This window comes from Octopus bimaculoides, chromosome 5 (genome assembly GCF_001194135.2).
Source record: "Octopus bimaculoides isolate UCB-OBI-ISO-001 chromosome 5, ASM119413v2, whole genome shotgun sequence".
NCBI lineage: Eukaryota > Metazoa > Mollusca > Cephalopoda > Octopoda > Octopodidae > Octopus > Octopus bimaculoides.
This window is the reverse complement of record NC_068985.1, coordinates 81,071,487-81,088,316: the sequence shown is the minus strand read 5'-3', so window position 1 is coordinate 81,088,316 and position 16,830 is coordinate 81,071,487. Positions and strand designations below refer to the sequence as shown.

The 16,830-nt window shown below is 33.6% G+C and overlaps 1 protein-coding gene across 1 annotated transcript in view; it reads right to left on the bottom strand.

The window, feature by feature from the left end:
- The window catches only part of LOC106870492 (kinesin-like protein KIF17), an 805,609-nt gene that overhangs the window by 349,051 nt on the left and 439,728 nt on the right, over nucleotides 1-16,830 (bottom strand). Inside the window, exon 7 of the mRNA XM_052967819.1 lies at nucleotides 6,402-6,433. Coding sequence (XP_052823779.1) covers nucleotides 6,402-6,433 — 32 coding nt within the window. The remainder of the gene's footprint in view (nucleotides 1-6,401; nucleotides 6,434-16,830) is intronic.

Here is a 16,830-nt window from a genome sequence, read left to right as displayed (position 1 = left end):
ATATATATATATATAAAATATATAATATTAATGGTTTCTTATTAGGAAACCAATAGATTTTATACAGGGCTGCAAGGAGAAGTGCTCAGAATAACTGAGACAAGAGTAAAATATTAGTTAAAGAATAAAAAGACTGGGTTAACGACTCAACATATCACACCCACTCAATGAACATATATAAGAAATACAGCATAATCCATCAAACATAAGGAATAAGAAGAAATAACGCAAGAAACATAACGCAAGAAGAAATAATAAATAAATAAAAATATAGCATATAGTATAAAGGTATAAGGCAATACACTTGAATATCATTTCATAGAAGTTAAAAAAGTTAGAATAAATACGAATAAAAATTAATACGGAGGGAGTAAAAATTTGAAATATATAATATAATAATATAATATAATAAAATATAATATAAGTCGATATAGTAAAATAAAATATAAGTCGATATAGTAAAATAAAATTTAAAAGTAATTAATAATAACAAGTGTAATAGTTTACGTTAGGGTGAATTGAAACCTGGTAGATTGGTTTTGATACTCCAGCCTGTTTGGCTATTCTAAAATGGCACTTTTTTTTTTTTTTTTTTTTTTTTTTTTGGAATCCTCCAATTATTTACATAGGCTGGTCCATTTTGTTTATATATATTTGCTCTTTACAGAAATCATTTTTTTTTCCCTTGTGCATGTCGTGTCTTTACCCTGACGAGGGGGTCATCACCAATTTACACTCTATTGTGTTTTGAAATACAGTGGTGTACCTCCGAAATGGCCATAGGCATTGTATGAAATTCATGAAATTGTTTTTACTGATGGATACCTGTGGTGTGCTGTAATTGTTTTTGACTCTTGTGTGCTGAACCTCTTTTGACATGGTGAGCGGAATTGAACTTTTGCCTGTTAATACCTGCTGGGTGCCTGTTATTCGCTCTTGTGTGTGCCAGATTGGTGCGAACTTGCCTTTTGGTGTCTACTGGTTTTGAGGTGTGAAATGTGCCCGTGGGAGTTGAAGAACTTTGAACTATAATTCTAAGTGGTGTTAAATCACTTCTGTCCTTGTTTTTTCAACTGATAGACTACTTTATGGTACCTCATTTCTTCATGACATTTTATTTTACTATATCGACTTATATCATATTTTATTATATTATATATTTGAAATTTTTACTCCTTCCGTATTAATTTTTATTCGTATTAATTTTAACTTTTTTAACTTCTATGAAATGATATTCACGCGTATTGCCTTATATCTTTAACTCAATTTTTTTCAGTTCCATGTTATCGGTTGAAGCAATATATTCGTGTATAAAAATTTTATACTATATGCTATATTTTTATTTATTTATTCTTTCTTCTTGCATTATTTTTCTTGCGTTATCTCTTCTTATTCCTTATGTTTGATGGATTATGCTGTATTTCTTATGTTCATTGAGGGTGTGTGATATGTTGAGTTGTTAACCCAGTCTTTTTATTATTTGACTAATATTTTTTATATATATATATATATACACACACATATACATATGTATATATACACACATATACATATGCATGTATATATATATACATACACACACACAACCACACCAATAGCTTAGGAGTGAAATTTAGGATTTCTCAGTTTTCTGTGAATCAATTTGGATAAAACTTTCCCAACTGGTTTTCACACAATGGCAACAGCATTGTTATGTTTTCGTTATTCTGTGTAATGTCCTTTTTTATTTCAGATTCTTCAGTTTTGGGGTGAACCACGCTAATAGCTTTTGAATGAAAATAGCCCATCTAGACATTTTTTTTTTCAGAAAATGAAGGGTAATGATACATATTAAGCATATATTGAGTATATATTTAACAGAAAACCATAATATTATAACATCTATTGACATAAAGAATTATTTAGCCACATGAGGGCCATTTCGACAGATAATTTTAAAAAGCTTATTAGTCATAGAATCTATCAATTCCTTAATCGTAGCAGGTTGGACTGCCTCTGTTGCAACTTTGATGGTCACCCGTAAGACATCTTTCAACAAAAATTGGCGTCCATCGGTATAAACAAGTCATTTAATGATGGACCAAAGATTTTCGAAAGGGTTGAGATCCAGAGATGCTAACAGCCACACCATCAACCTTTCACCTTGTATGCTGTAAGACCCTAGGAATGTTTGGGTAGTCTTGGCAGAGTGGGAGGGAGTGTTGTCATGCATGAATACAAGATTCCTTAAAAGTGACAACAGTATGTCATCTAGCCAGGGATCCAAGATCTCCTTCAGGAGATTGCAGTAGGCGACTATGGTCACTTTAAGCTGTTCAGACACCCTGACTGGGCCTACAAGTCTGTCCTCAATGATACCATCCCACAACATGACCCTTCCACCCTGTTGTTGATGTTGTCAATGTTGTTGATTCTCATCTCCAAAATAGACACCATTTTCCCAACTGTCAGGTTCATCAAAGATCACCCTGGTTTTTTTCAGTGAACACAACACAACTCATGTCTAACGTCATGTACTTGTGGGCCTCAGACTCCTGTGAGGAGGCAGTTTCAGATAAGGGAAAAAGAGAGGATAAAAAAATCAATCTCTTATCCTTAATTGTTTTATGACCCCCTCCTTATTTACCACAACCCAGAGTTTACCATAATAAATTTTCTCCTACAACCCACTCCAGTTTACCCATGATCTAGTCTAGCAGACTCCTTCTGACCTGAATCACTAACCTTTGATATCAAATTACACACTTTAAAGAAATACATTCTTAACCTAAACTGTCAACATAAGTGCTCATTCTCCCATTCAGAGCTGACCTTGACAGACATATCAATGCTATATTCCTGGATATTCTTTTATTTTGTAAAATTACTTCTCATCTGATGATTACAGTCTTTTATGATGATGTAATGTTTTCATTCTTCTATTAAAAGTTATGTAAGAAAGAGCTGTAAAGAGCGGAAAATTATTCATCATATGTTTTTATTCATTTGATAACAATACACCAAGAGGTTTACAACTTGTCAGACACCCTAGAGTATACTAACAATGTGAAGAGGGTGTGGAAAAAGAAAGCAAGAGCGATAGTGGGGAGTAGTGAGTGAAGAACATTCTAGAGAAGTAAGGGTGGATAGTGAGAAGAAAGCAAAAGTAGGTGTTCTATGACAATAGAAGTGTCTCTGTAGAGAGTGTAATATTTGGTAGTACAGCAGAACAAGTATAACAGGATGAAGTTAGCAGTGGATGGGATGTGATTCAATTCAACCTCTTATAAGTGAGCCTGGAGAAGGTAGAAAGGTCACATTGAATTGGGTTTTGAAAATGTAGTATGTCCAGGTTGTGGACAGACGAGAGATGCAGAATGTTAAGATGAAGAAATGTGAGTTATAGAGGGAGGAATGAGAACAAAAAGTGAGAGTTCTCCTCATTAGCTGTTGACTGAAGTTCCACAGATATTGTACATTAACTATCAGCTTCTGCATTCCAGTAGATAAAGAAAGATGTAGTAAGGATCAATTTAATGAAAATAAGACAATTACAAAGGGTGGGGCAACAAGGTACAAGTGTGTTCATCATATTATGAAAAAATTTGACAATCTATCAACTTAGCAAATGGGAAAATTGTTTTTTGTGTTGTAATAAACAGAACTCGGGTTAAGTTATAAGAGATATATTGTGGAGGGGAGGATATTACTTACATCCATTTTTCCAAGCTTATATGGGTCAAATTGGTTTTAGAGTATATGCTTTTATAATTGGATGCCTTTCCAACTAATAACCGAATAACAACTAAACCATGAAGCATGACAATTGGGCAAGCTGAAGGAAGCAGAATCATGTATTTTTCTATGGCAGAGTTCATTAAAGTCTTTTGGGAAGACATAAGTTTGGAAACGTTTTTGTGCCTTTCAGGCCAAGTGCCTAAAAATGGAAACCATGGTTATACAAAGTTATGGAAATCGTTTGGTCTTTCAATTACTTTAATGCTCTTTATTACAAGAATGTACATCTATATCAACTTCCATTTACTTACTATCAAACTTTGTTTTGTGCTTCAGAAATGATTACCAGAGTTTGCATCTTTGATGACCAAATAAAACCATTGAAAACTGAAGAGTATTGCTGGTTGCATTGAGGGAATTAAATCATTTTCAGCTGAGGTGAATGGTGGGGGTGGGGGGTAAGTGTAGAGAGAGATATGATGTGGTAGCAGACAGTTTACTTATCTTCCTCAATTGACAAATAAACATTTTTTTTGTCATTTCCTTTTCTTAGAATCAATGTATCATGTAAACTATGCAAGATATTGTTAGTCCTTTTTTCTCCATTCTTTACTGTTAAAATTTTGTGCCAGGTGAAACTCCTTTTTTTACCAATGAAAGGAATCTCACATTTTTTTTTGGAGGTGGGAGATTTCTCACAAAACCATTTGTGACTGAGACTTTTGGTCTATTTTTCTGTTCTAAATCTTATTGCTCTATAACCAAAGATAGAGGGAAAACAAAGAATATTTGTATGTAAGGCCACGTATTCAATGAAGATAGAAGAATGGATGAAATTAAACTGCAGACTGGATTCGGTTGGTGAACTATAGTTTGCTTACAACTATACATAGGTATTGCACTTTATACTAAGGCACAACATAATACTTCTGGCTGTAGTTTTGAACTCATAACTATGTATTCATTAGCTTAGTATCTTAAAGTTACAGCCAATGTATTTATTAATTATAATACTTTATTTTCATCAATTATAACAGGTTTTTTTTTTCATGTAGCACCAGGCAGTTCACTTACTTTCCTCTACAGACAAATAAACATTCTTTGTCATTCCCTCATTTCTTAGAATCGATGTATCATGTAAACTATGAAAGATATTATTAGTGTAGCCTACTTGTTAGTAATGTAAAATACATCTCAAGCATTTTTGTAGAAACTTGGAAATATTTGCATTCAAAAACAACACAGTAACACAAACCCTAAGGAATTGATAGAAATCAATTGAAACAAATGTAAAATAAAACATTATTTGAAATCTATTTGCATTATTTATTTCCATAGTGTAAATATTTCAAAGTATAATTATCGATTCATTTATCATTGCTGTATCAAACTAATTCTTTGTGATGGCTTTATCTTGGTGACAACCTACATTGTTACTTGATCTGGAGAATGATTAGGTGGGAAGGACACATACAGGGACTATGGAAATAGCTATCAAGTAACCAACAGCTTTGTTGTTATGGAAAATGGATGCTAAACGACAATGACTAAGAGGAGGAGAGGGAGGAGCAGAGGAGGAAGATTGGTGACATGATATGAACCAGGAAGTTTTTCTGCATTTGCTTGCTGAAAACAATTTCCTTGCTGTACTACAATAATTTATTCTAATCAAATACTGAATCCGTCCAGAAGCAAAAGTTTGACTTCTATGTGGTATGTCATAGTTCTTTGAATCAATCTCAGTATATTATTGGTATGAACTCTAATCAAATATTGTTTTTATTCAATGGTACAAGGCTAGAACTCTACTCCATCAGTCATGAATGACCATGGGTGGACCTAAGAGGGTACAAGTCTGGGCAGAAAGTTGTCTCACCAGCAAACTCACAACTTGGGGTTGTTTTATGTAAGACCAGCAGTCACCCATGCATACCAGCCTCCCCTCTCCATGCCACTGATGTTATCCAAGGGAAAGGCAAAGGCTGAAACAGCTTGGCACCAGTGACATCGCAACTTATTTCTACAGCTGAGTGAACTGGAGCAATGTGAAATAAAATGTCTTGCTCAAGAACACAACACACAGCCCAGTTCAGGAATCAAACTCACAACTGTACAATCATAAGCTCAAAGTTCTAACCAATGAGCCATGCACCTTCAGAAAAGTGCATGTACAAGGGTACCAATATGCAATGTAATGGTACAAGGCTTCCAATATGCAATGTAAAGGTACGTAATCAACTAAATTGACCCATACATAAAAGTGGTACTTACTTTATTGATCTCACAAGGGTGAAATGAAAAGTCAAATCCAGCAGGATATTAATTCAAAAATAAAGGGACAGCTAAATATTGTACGACATTTATTTTCCGACTCTTTTTCTTGATCCATTCCATGGTATCCAAGTCTGTTGAGTGGGTGAGATGAAGAAAGGTATCCACAAACTGGAGATCTGGATTAAATGCTTCCGACAGAATCCTCCACAAAATCTACTCAAGAACCAACTAATGGAGCTAAGCTGAGCAATGGATTAAGTCTATCGCTCATTGCTCAAGAAGCAAAGAGCTGGAACAAATACTACAAGTCATTCCATTTGATGCTCCAGCAGTTCTGCTAATCCACTGCCCCAGATGTCTTTTCTAACATTCTATCAACTCTATCAATTCAAATATTAAACATAACTTACCTGATCTTCAAGCGCACCTTTTTCAGGAAGATCTGCAATTAGAAACAACTTGTTTTTAAATACCTTTATTATTATCGTTGTTGTTATATCATCATCATCATCATCATCATTATTATTATTATTCAGTAGTCTTATTTTTATCATATGCTTTCACCGCACTGCTGAGTTCAGCTCTGTGTACTTTGGGTATGTGCTGTGGTTTTTTGTTGTGCTCTTATTTTCACTGTATTAAAAGTGTTTTATGTAGGATGTGTGTAGTGCCTAGTAGTGCTATTTTTTGTATGCTGTATATACTTGTAAGTCCTGGAGGTTTTGTTATGTATTTGTTTGAATGTTTTATTATTATTATTATTTCAAATGCTGCGCAGGTCAATTTTGTCTTTCATTCTCATAGTATCAATAAAATAAAGTGCCAGTCAAATGCAGTGAAAGGGGTGTTGATGTAATCAACTTGCCGCTCCCACCAAATTACTGGTCTTGTGCCAGTAATTTGATGGGAGAAACAAGTAGATCACATCAACATTTAGATACTTACACATTTAAATGCTTCTAGATGTATATATACATATCAATACACATATAAGTAGAAAAAGAAAACAACAAAGATTTTAGTGAATATTAAATAGAAGGCATGGCTGTCTATGTGAAGGTGTGGCTGTGTGCTATGAGGCTTGCTTCCCAACCACATTGTTCCAGGTTCTTTCCCACTGCATAGCACTTTGGGCAAGTGTTTGTACTATAGTCTTGGGCCAACCAAAGCCTTAGGAGTAGATCTGGTAGACAGAAACTGAATGAAGCCCATCATATATATATATATATATATGTAGGTAGGTCGGTGTGTGTGTGTGTGTGTGTCCTCAACACTTGACAAATGGTGTTGGTTCATTTACAACCTTATAACTTAGTAGTTAGACAAAAAGAGATGATAGAATAAGTACCAGGATTGAGAAAGAAAGTACTGGAGTAGATTCATCCAACTAAAAGATATCTAAGATGGTGCTTCTGCATGGCCACACTCTAATGACTGAAACAGATTAACGATAAAAGGTAAATACTCAAACAAGTAATTTGGAATATAGAGACAGTGACCACAGCAACAACAGTAGCAATTCTTTTACAATTCTGAACACCGTGGGATGTTCCTTTAGCAGTTCTGTGAAGGCAAACCTTCATTCAGTATGAAGTTAACAAACAGAACTTTTGGGCCTGTCACAAATAAAATGAAGAGATAACTGAAATGTCTCTATCTCCAGAAAGACAGATGTGGTCCAAATTTCCCCTTATGTCATGTAGTAAATCAAGCCCTCTAAAAGAAATTATTCCAATTGCAAAAGGAAAGAAAAATAACTACAGCACAATTTGCTGTCCCTTTAAAACTGAAAATGCAACCAAAATATAAACTGAAACCTTCAGATAAAACTCTGACTATATATTTATGTCCCAGCACAAGGAACGAAGAAACACAAGAATGACAATAAAAGACACTGGATGTAATATAGAAAATAGGCTCAGGAACAGTGGGTACAGGATGTGTGCTTGCACCTTGTAAAATTTGGTGGGGAAGCAGTGAAAATACTTTGAACATACTCCGGAAAAACTGGTTTTGCACCTGCTAAGCAAATTTTGTTATCAAACTTATGACAAAGACCAATGGCTAGCAGTGACTTTTGTGTCACAGTATGGCAAAGTGGTCAAAGTTAGTTTAAAAAAAGATGACCTGTCATGAGGAGCCCATCAAAATAGACCAGTGATTGCTGAATGCCACAGAGCAATACCAGAGCTGTGCTTAATGGAATGCACCAAGACAAAAGGCCATGCATTTAATGATATAAGGTAGGAAGTTTAGTTAGTATATTTGTCAAAGCAAAACACACCTTAAAATTGAATGCACTGAAGAACTAGAAAAACTTGGTAAAAATAAGGAAAATGAAAACAATGAAGAGCAATAGTAACAGCAAATATGAGCAACAAACCCCAGTTTCCAAAAACCACTAGCCAGAACTCTGGAAATAGCAAAGTAAATGTTTTCCAGCTCAGTACCACAAATAGCTGAGCAAACACCATATCTCCGAACAGTGCCAGCAACTCTCAAAGAAGAAAGGAGATAATTTCAAGAAATTAATTTCAAATTTTGGCACAAGGCCAACAAGTTTGGGGAAGTGGGTAAATCAATTACATCAACCCCAGTGTTCAACTGGTACTTATTTTATCAATCTGAAAAGATGAAAAGCAAAGTCGACCTCAGTGGAATTTGAACTCAGAATGTAAAGATGGACAAAATGCCACTAAACATTTTTACCACCTTAAACAATTTCAAGAAATTAAGAATAAATTTCACAAATTAATTCATATGTTTATCTTATAATTAGACAGGTTATATATATTCATTCTTTACTCTATTCCTTCGTCATGAGAATTTCCTCTCATATTCTTCAATAATAATCCTTTCTACTATAGACACAAGGCCTGAAATTTAGTGGAAGGGGACTAGTTGATTACATCGACCCCAGTGTTTCAGTGGTACTTAATTAATCGACCCTGAAAGGATGAAAGGCAAAGTTAACCTCAGTGGAATTTGAACTCAGAAAGTGAAGACAGACAAAATACTGCTAAGCATTTCACCCGGTCTGCTAATGATTCTGGCAGCTCACAGCCTTATATTCATCAATAATAATAACACTTGCAAATGCACTTTTGTCTTCTCTTACATTGTACACAAGAAACACCTCAGCACTTCAATACAGTTATGTGACATTTTTGAAAGGAGATAAATACTAAAAGTATATCTTCCAGCACATTCAAATATTTATTTTCCACAATTGATGTGATAGCTGATGGTTGGAGTGTGTTAACATCAGACAACCTTTTCCTGTTGCAAACTAATCTATTGTGAAGCTGTATCTTTTGTTTTTTCTTCTTTTTGTTAAGCTGTTTTTTGTTTTTTTTTCCAGTAGGAAGTTCACCTTTACATCAGTTATCATCATAAAGCTTAGAAAAACTGTAAATATTTATCCCAGCAACCATGACATCCAACCACAACACACTATATGTTATGGAAGTAAATGTGAAATAGCTTGACATTTATGTTGACTATAGTGATCTAATTCACATAGAGTGATGTATGACTTAAATCAAGGTGAAAGTTAACTGAATTTGCAACTGCAGCTTTTTCATATATTGTTTCTATCTATAAAATATAAGTGTTCCCTGTTACCTTGGTTGACTGAAAAATATACAAATGATAATAGTAAAATTCAAAACTTAAAGACAAACAGCTGCATATCATGTTGACAGAAAAGTTGCTTCAGGATGAGATTAATGACATTAACATATTTTAGGGAACGAACCAGAGAGCCTTTCACAGCTTACACCCTCCATCAATTAAGGATAGACATATATGAAAATAAATTTGACAGGATAGCCATGACTGGAACAACATTATTGACCATATTCTAGCTTAATCAGGGCTGGCTGGAGGCTAAACAACAACAGCATATGTTTGAGAGATGTGTCCATGAAGAGATGCTTCCTGAATGTTGCACTCCCCTCTACCTCTATTAAAATAGTTGTCAATTATTAATTAATAAGGAAAAGAATATAACAATCATTTAATGAACTATCTGCTATATTTTCATTCAAGTAAAAGACCAATTGGTAAGAAATGCAATAAAAAATAAAAATTTTCAGAAGTATAATTCAAGTTGTACAGTGCTGTGTGCATGTGTGTGTGTGCGTGTTTGTGTGTGTGTGCTTGTTTTTTTATAAAAGCTTGTATTGAATACACATACAGCTTCAAACAGATAAAATTTCAAAAGATACCAGATTTACTCTCATAAAACATGATATGAATGATCAAAAGAAGTACATATTTTCATGGAAGGTTACTGTTTGTTAGAACAGAATCAACCAAGCATGTTGTTTTCGTGACTGACAGAAGGAAAATGAATTTGGTTATGAAGTAGTCACTAAGGTGGAAAAAGTGAAGAGAAAGAGAGACTGGAGACAGAGAGAGCACAAGAGATGAAAATAGAGAATAAACATTAAAAAAAAGAGAGAGAGAAAAAAACAGTGGGGAGTCTGACAATGACTAAGTTCATACTTATTACACACAATAAACAATGAAATTTAGATGGAAATGTTAACTCAATCTGACAAAACATAATACAAATGAACTCAATAATATGATCAAGTAAAGAGAAATATATTTTATTAGAGAATTGTTATTTAGATTGAATTTGTTGTCTTTATATTAGAGTTAAAAACAGTGCTGTTGGTCAGTAAACTGCTAACAAAATTGAAATATATATGTGTATGCATGGTTGAAAATAAAGAAAGGAAATGACACTGAGAAATAAATATGATAGTCAGAAATTATTGAAATAACACAATACAAAGGAAAGAATGTTTCAGTGTAAAATGAAATCAATAAATAACAATAATTGAAAGCACTAAATTCTCAAACAATACAGTTTAGCAGTGGTAAAATATATATATGCTTACTAACAACAAGATTGACATTTCAAGTTTCGCAAAGGTACAGTTATTGGATATTACATCAGTTAGTAATAAGAGTGAATAGAGCACATTTAATGTAAATAGATACTCAGATCAGTTTTTGTAACCATCAAAGGTAAATCACTTGTAATAGGATGCTAGGCCAATACCACTGTCCAGTTCTTGAGTACCTTAAGCAGAATTGAAATTGCAGCTGTCATTTGCACCATCTCTTGATAACCATTTCCAATTGCTTTGTATCTTATGTAATACAACTGCACTGTACAAGGAGGTACTCAAAAGTTCCTGGCCTTGGGTAAAAGAAAATAGAGGAGGATCAGTTAATTACAATTTTATCCAATATATTCCCCTCTCAGATTCACACACATATTGCAGTAGTCCTTCAGTTTTCTAAGCCCTGTAAAAGAACTCAGAAGGTTAGGCCTCCAACTATACCTTTTGCAATACTCTTAAAGCCAAGAACTTTTCAACACCTCCTTGTATTTTATGCAATATTAATGTTTGAAATAAAGTACAGATGGAAATGGCTTTCCAGCAAAAGCCCATCACCAAGCAGGAACTGATAGAAGGCTATTGTATCATCTTTTTCCACACTTTGTTGCTGACAACCAAACTGGTATAGAATTTTGAGAGGCCTACTTCTGGTCACTGGTTTCTAACTAAACCATTTACATGGATAGAAACGATGTTTACTAGCTACTTCTAAAAACTACATCAGAAGTGTATTCAAAAGTGCTTCAGCTATCAGCATATGCTTTTAAGATTGTGATCAGCAGTTCAGATTAAATTTGTGCATGAAGAAGGAAAGACAACTTTAGTAAAACTAATAGTCAGAAATCTACAGCAGCAAAATTACAGGCAGTAGAATTTACACAATTTCTATAAATAGTCTAATAGAAACAACACTAGACATAATTTTCAAGACAGTAAAACATGAACAAGAAATACAGAAAAGTTTTAATAAGTGGAGTCACCTAAATTAATTACCATCATTTGGATGTTTTGTCTACATAAGGGCTTGGCACAAATGGTTAGAGAAGCTAAATCAAAGAGCGTCACAAGAAACATATGCTATCTAGATAATGCAATGCTGATTTGGCGATGTGTTTTGAAGCCAGCTATTAAATGAAACATATATTGGTACTATTAATTCAACTACTATAAAATAATTCTATCATTTTATGGTTTTGAAGATAAACACTACTTTTATTTTATTCAAATAAGAGAAGTCTTGTTTGATTTATACTTTTGAAATTTTATTAATTATAAAATTCCAAGTCGATAATTATTACAGAAGTACTTTTTCAAATTAAAAAAGAAAAAGAACTTTCTTGCCAAATGTTCCATTTTTAGGTAAAGTTTAATCTTAAAAGACATAATGATTTCACTAAAATTTTGAATCAGTGGCAGCTTTATGAAGAGTACTCTTCAATTTCTGAGATATATGAAAGCAACTGTAATTTTTATTGTACATATGACATATCACATTTATATACTGTGTTTCTAAACTTGAGTTGCAGATGCTGGCAATAAACTATAGACAGCAATTGTTGATTATATATGTCAAATCAGTATCTTCTTTAAACCAGCCTTTACATAAACATTCGTTTTTGTTTTTTTTTTGTTTTTTTATTAACTGACTGTTGGTAATTTATCCTTTAGCTTTTTTTTTTTATCTTTTACTTGTTTCAGTCATTAGACTGGAACACCACCTTGAAGAATTTTTAGTTGACTGAACTGACCCTAACATTTAATTTTGTTAAGCCTGGTACTTATTCTATCCATCTCTTTTTGCTAAACCACTAAGCTACGGGAGTGTGAACACATCAACACCAGTTGTCAAGCAGTGCTGAAGCACATGCATATATACACACACACGCATATATACACAATGGGCTTCCATCTACCAAATCCACTCACAAGGCTTTGGTCAGCCCAAGGCCAAAGTAAAAGACACTTGCCCAAGGTGTCATGTAGTGAGACTGAACCCAGAACCATGTGGTTGGGAAGTAAGCTTCTTACCACACAGCCATGCCTACACCTAGTCTAACTTACTTCATATTTCATTACTGAAGTAATGTCAAGGCCAATCTATTATATCCCTCACAAGCCATGCCATATTTTTAGTCTAAATTTTTAATAAGAAATATTTGCAATGAGATTGATCCCAGCAAAATACAGTTATTTCCTTTATTGACTTGATGGAATGAAATGTAGAATCACACCAAGCAAACTGGAATAAAATAAGACAAAGCTAAAATGTTTGTAAGACATTCTCTAAGCATTCTTCAATTTATGCCAAATCACTTCCCAACAACAGTTGATAATATCGATTTCTTAAGTAAGCATGAGACCAAAATTTGTACACAAGAGGATCATATTTGATGTAATCGTGATGTTTACTTTATCACTCCTTAAAACAAAACAAAAAAATAGAAAACTAATTTACATTAGGAATATAAAGAGATGTGACCAAATACAATAATGCATTTCGTTTGTCCATCTAGTATCTCAGTCACTGCTCCACAGTCTTACAGCTGTTGATGAGGCTGATTAAATAACAAATACCCCATTCCATAAAAATCCTATTTCTGAATTCTGTTTTTGCTTTTTTTTCTTTATATATTTATTGCAGACTGAGCTACATATTTGGCTGTTTTAAAAACCAACAGCTTATCAAAAGATTATCTGCATTTACTGAATCATACACAAGTAAATCAAGTTGAAGCTGAGTCTGATTTTCTCATCAAAGATCATCAACAACAATAAGATAATGAAAACCAACTGCAGTAAAGCAATTTTTCTTTATAGCCTGATGATAGATTTTCATCAACAGCATATCAGAGCACAGATCAACAAAAGGGATGCTTCACAACATATTAACCCTTTAATCCAAACATAACTTTTAAAAAAAGAAACCAAAACAAAGAGGGTAAAAACACTTGATTCATTGATATTTTCTGATGAGGAAAATCTGAATAATAATTCATTGATTAAAATCAACATCTAAAATATTCTGGATTATTTATATCAACTAGACTGATTCTGCCTCTAAATCAGAATTTCTAAACATCTATTCTAAAAGTATTAAAATGTATTAATTTATCTTCATTGACTTTTATGTTTTAACAATGACAGGGAACAGTCAGTAAACTAGGATTTTGCAGAGTATTTAGATCAATTCCTTTGCATTCTGAGTTTAAATCCTACCAAGATGAACTTTGGTTTTAATCTTTCTAGAATAGATAATATGAATACCAGTCTTATAAATGGGAGTCAATATATGTGACAATAATGCCAAAGCGATACATTGTCAAGTAGACTGACAGAATCAGCAGAGTACCCAAATAAATGCCTTGTAGAATTTAGTTATGTTCCTCTGTGCTTTAAGTTCAAATCTCACTAACCATGAATTTTGTCTTTTAAGCTTTCATGATGAATAGTACCACTTAATTAGTGGGATTGGTCTAATTGACTATACCTTTCCCCACATTTGTGACTCTATGCCTATGAGAGTTATTATTATTATTGTTATTATTATTATCATCATTGAGTGAGAGAGCAGTGTATGCCACCAAAGTGACACTGGGATTAAATATACAAAGCCCAGTATACCCATCATGAGTACCTGTCTAATAAGAGTAAGCGAGACACATGCATCACAACTATATGGGCATGACATGGTGATCTCATATCAAGATAAACAGCATATGACCTTGCAGGTGGGGCCCAGTTAGAATTTTCTTCAGATTGAGTAGCCCATCCCACTCAAAAGATCCCTGAATAAGGGTAGTTTAAGGCTGTTGAATGAAACACCCATGTTTCCAGAGATGAATTATCTAAACCCCAAAGAATTCCTCTCAATACATGGCTATGATGCTCCCCCTACTTCTGTGCATGATCAGAGATACACATATTGTCAGCCACTAAGGGACATACTCGACTGGTTACAGTCAAACAACTGACAAGCAAATTTGTGGTACTGAACAGAATATTTGCTGTAGCCCATCTTTTACACCAAGACAAAACATGTACATGATAACACTTTCAATCAGTTAAGATCAGGAGCCATGGGAGCCACTGCATCATCATCATCATTATTATTATTATTATTATTATTATTATTATTAACTTTGTAACTTTATTTTTAATCTCATGTTTTCATGGCATTATCAAATACAACATAATGCAACCTTGAGTATGTGCAACATTTTGTTTTGGTCTTGTATTTTCTGTTGTATTGAAAATACGTAATACATGTGCAGTGACTAGAAGTACTAGCATTTGTATATTGTAAATGTTTGTAAGTCCTTGGGTTATCAGTTAGAAATATGTCTACATGCTTTTTAGTCAATTCCAGGAGAGTCAGTACTATAAGGAGTGAAAGGAAGATTGTATGATGCATGTGTACGAACAGCAAACCTACATGGTAGTGAAGCATGGACCTGAATGCAGAGGAAATGTAAAGACCAGAGATGAATGAAGCTAGTGTGCTCCACTGGATGTGTAATGTCTTTCTTCTGCTTCTTTATGTTCTGACTTCAAATTCTACCAAGACATCTTTCATCTCTCAGCTATCATTGGTATAAAGTTCCAGTCAAGCATGAAAGTGGATGGCACCAACTAATCCTCTCCTCTCAAAATTGCTGCCATTGAGCCTAAATTAGAAATGATTCTTATTTTATGCAGATCACACAGATCTGCATAAAAACCTAGAATTTTCAGACCTTGTGCCTTTGACAGAAAGGATTATTACTATTATTATTATTATTATTATTATTATCATTATTATTATTATTATTATTATGTTGATTTTTTTTCGTCTTTCTTCAAATTTTCTTCCATTTCTCGCCGAGTGTTTTTCGTACACCTAGGGCAGAGAAACTCATTGTATGCATTCCCAGTTTACACACGCAAATTCACAGGTAAAGTATGTATTTAAAAAAAAAAATTAATAAATAAAAAAATTTTTTTTTAAATAAAAATTTTTAAAAATTCATGAATGGATGTTGTTTTCACAGCGATAATGCTCTTCTCAGTACATGAGTCGTTCCAGTTAACATGATTTTTTGCACTTCTTGTAGGGATTATTATTATTATTATTATTATTATCATTATTACTATTATTATTATTATTACTATTATTATTATGATTCCTAGCTTTCACCCAAGTGGCCCGGGTTTTATTCCCAGCATGGGAATGCTTATTCTTTGCTTATGGCTATACCAGATTGAATGTACCAGTTCTTGTCCAGTCACCAACGTTAAGCAACATTGAGCCTAGTTGGTACTTAGATGAGTGACCACTTGGAAAACTTAGGTGCTGTAAGCATCTCACACTTTTGTAAGGTGGTGAGCTGGCAGAATCATTAGCATGCCAGTCAAAATGCTTAGCAGCATTTCATCTGTCTTCACATCCCACCAAGGTTGACTTTGCCTTTCATTATTGATAAATGAAGTGCCATTTGAGCACTGGGGGTCAAAATAAACGGCTTATCCCCTCTCCAAAAATTTCAGGTTTGTGCCTATATTAGGAAGTATGATTATTATTATTATTATTATTATTGTTCAGTAGTTTTATTTTTATATCGTGCTTTCACTTCACTACCAAGCGCAGCTCTGTGTGCCTTAGGTATGTGCTGTGGTTTGCTGTGATGCTCTTATGGTTACTGTATTGAAAGTGTTTTGCATAGGATGTGTGCAGTGCCCAGTAGTGCAATTTTCTGTATGTTATATATATTTGTAAGTCCTGGTGTTTTTGTTATGTATTTGTCTGAATATTTTTTTATTATACCTAAGGCACCTACTATGGTAGGAATTGTTTCTGTTTTTAGATTACACATTCGAGTTACCTCTATTTCCAAGTCTTTGTATTTTGAAAGTTTCTCCATTTCTTTTAGGGAAACGTTGTCAT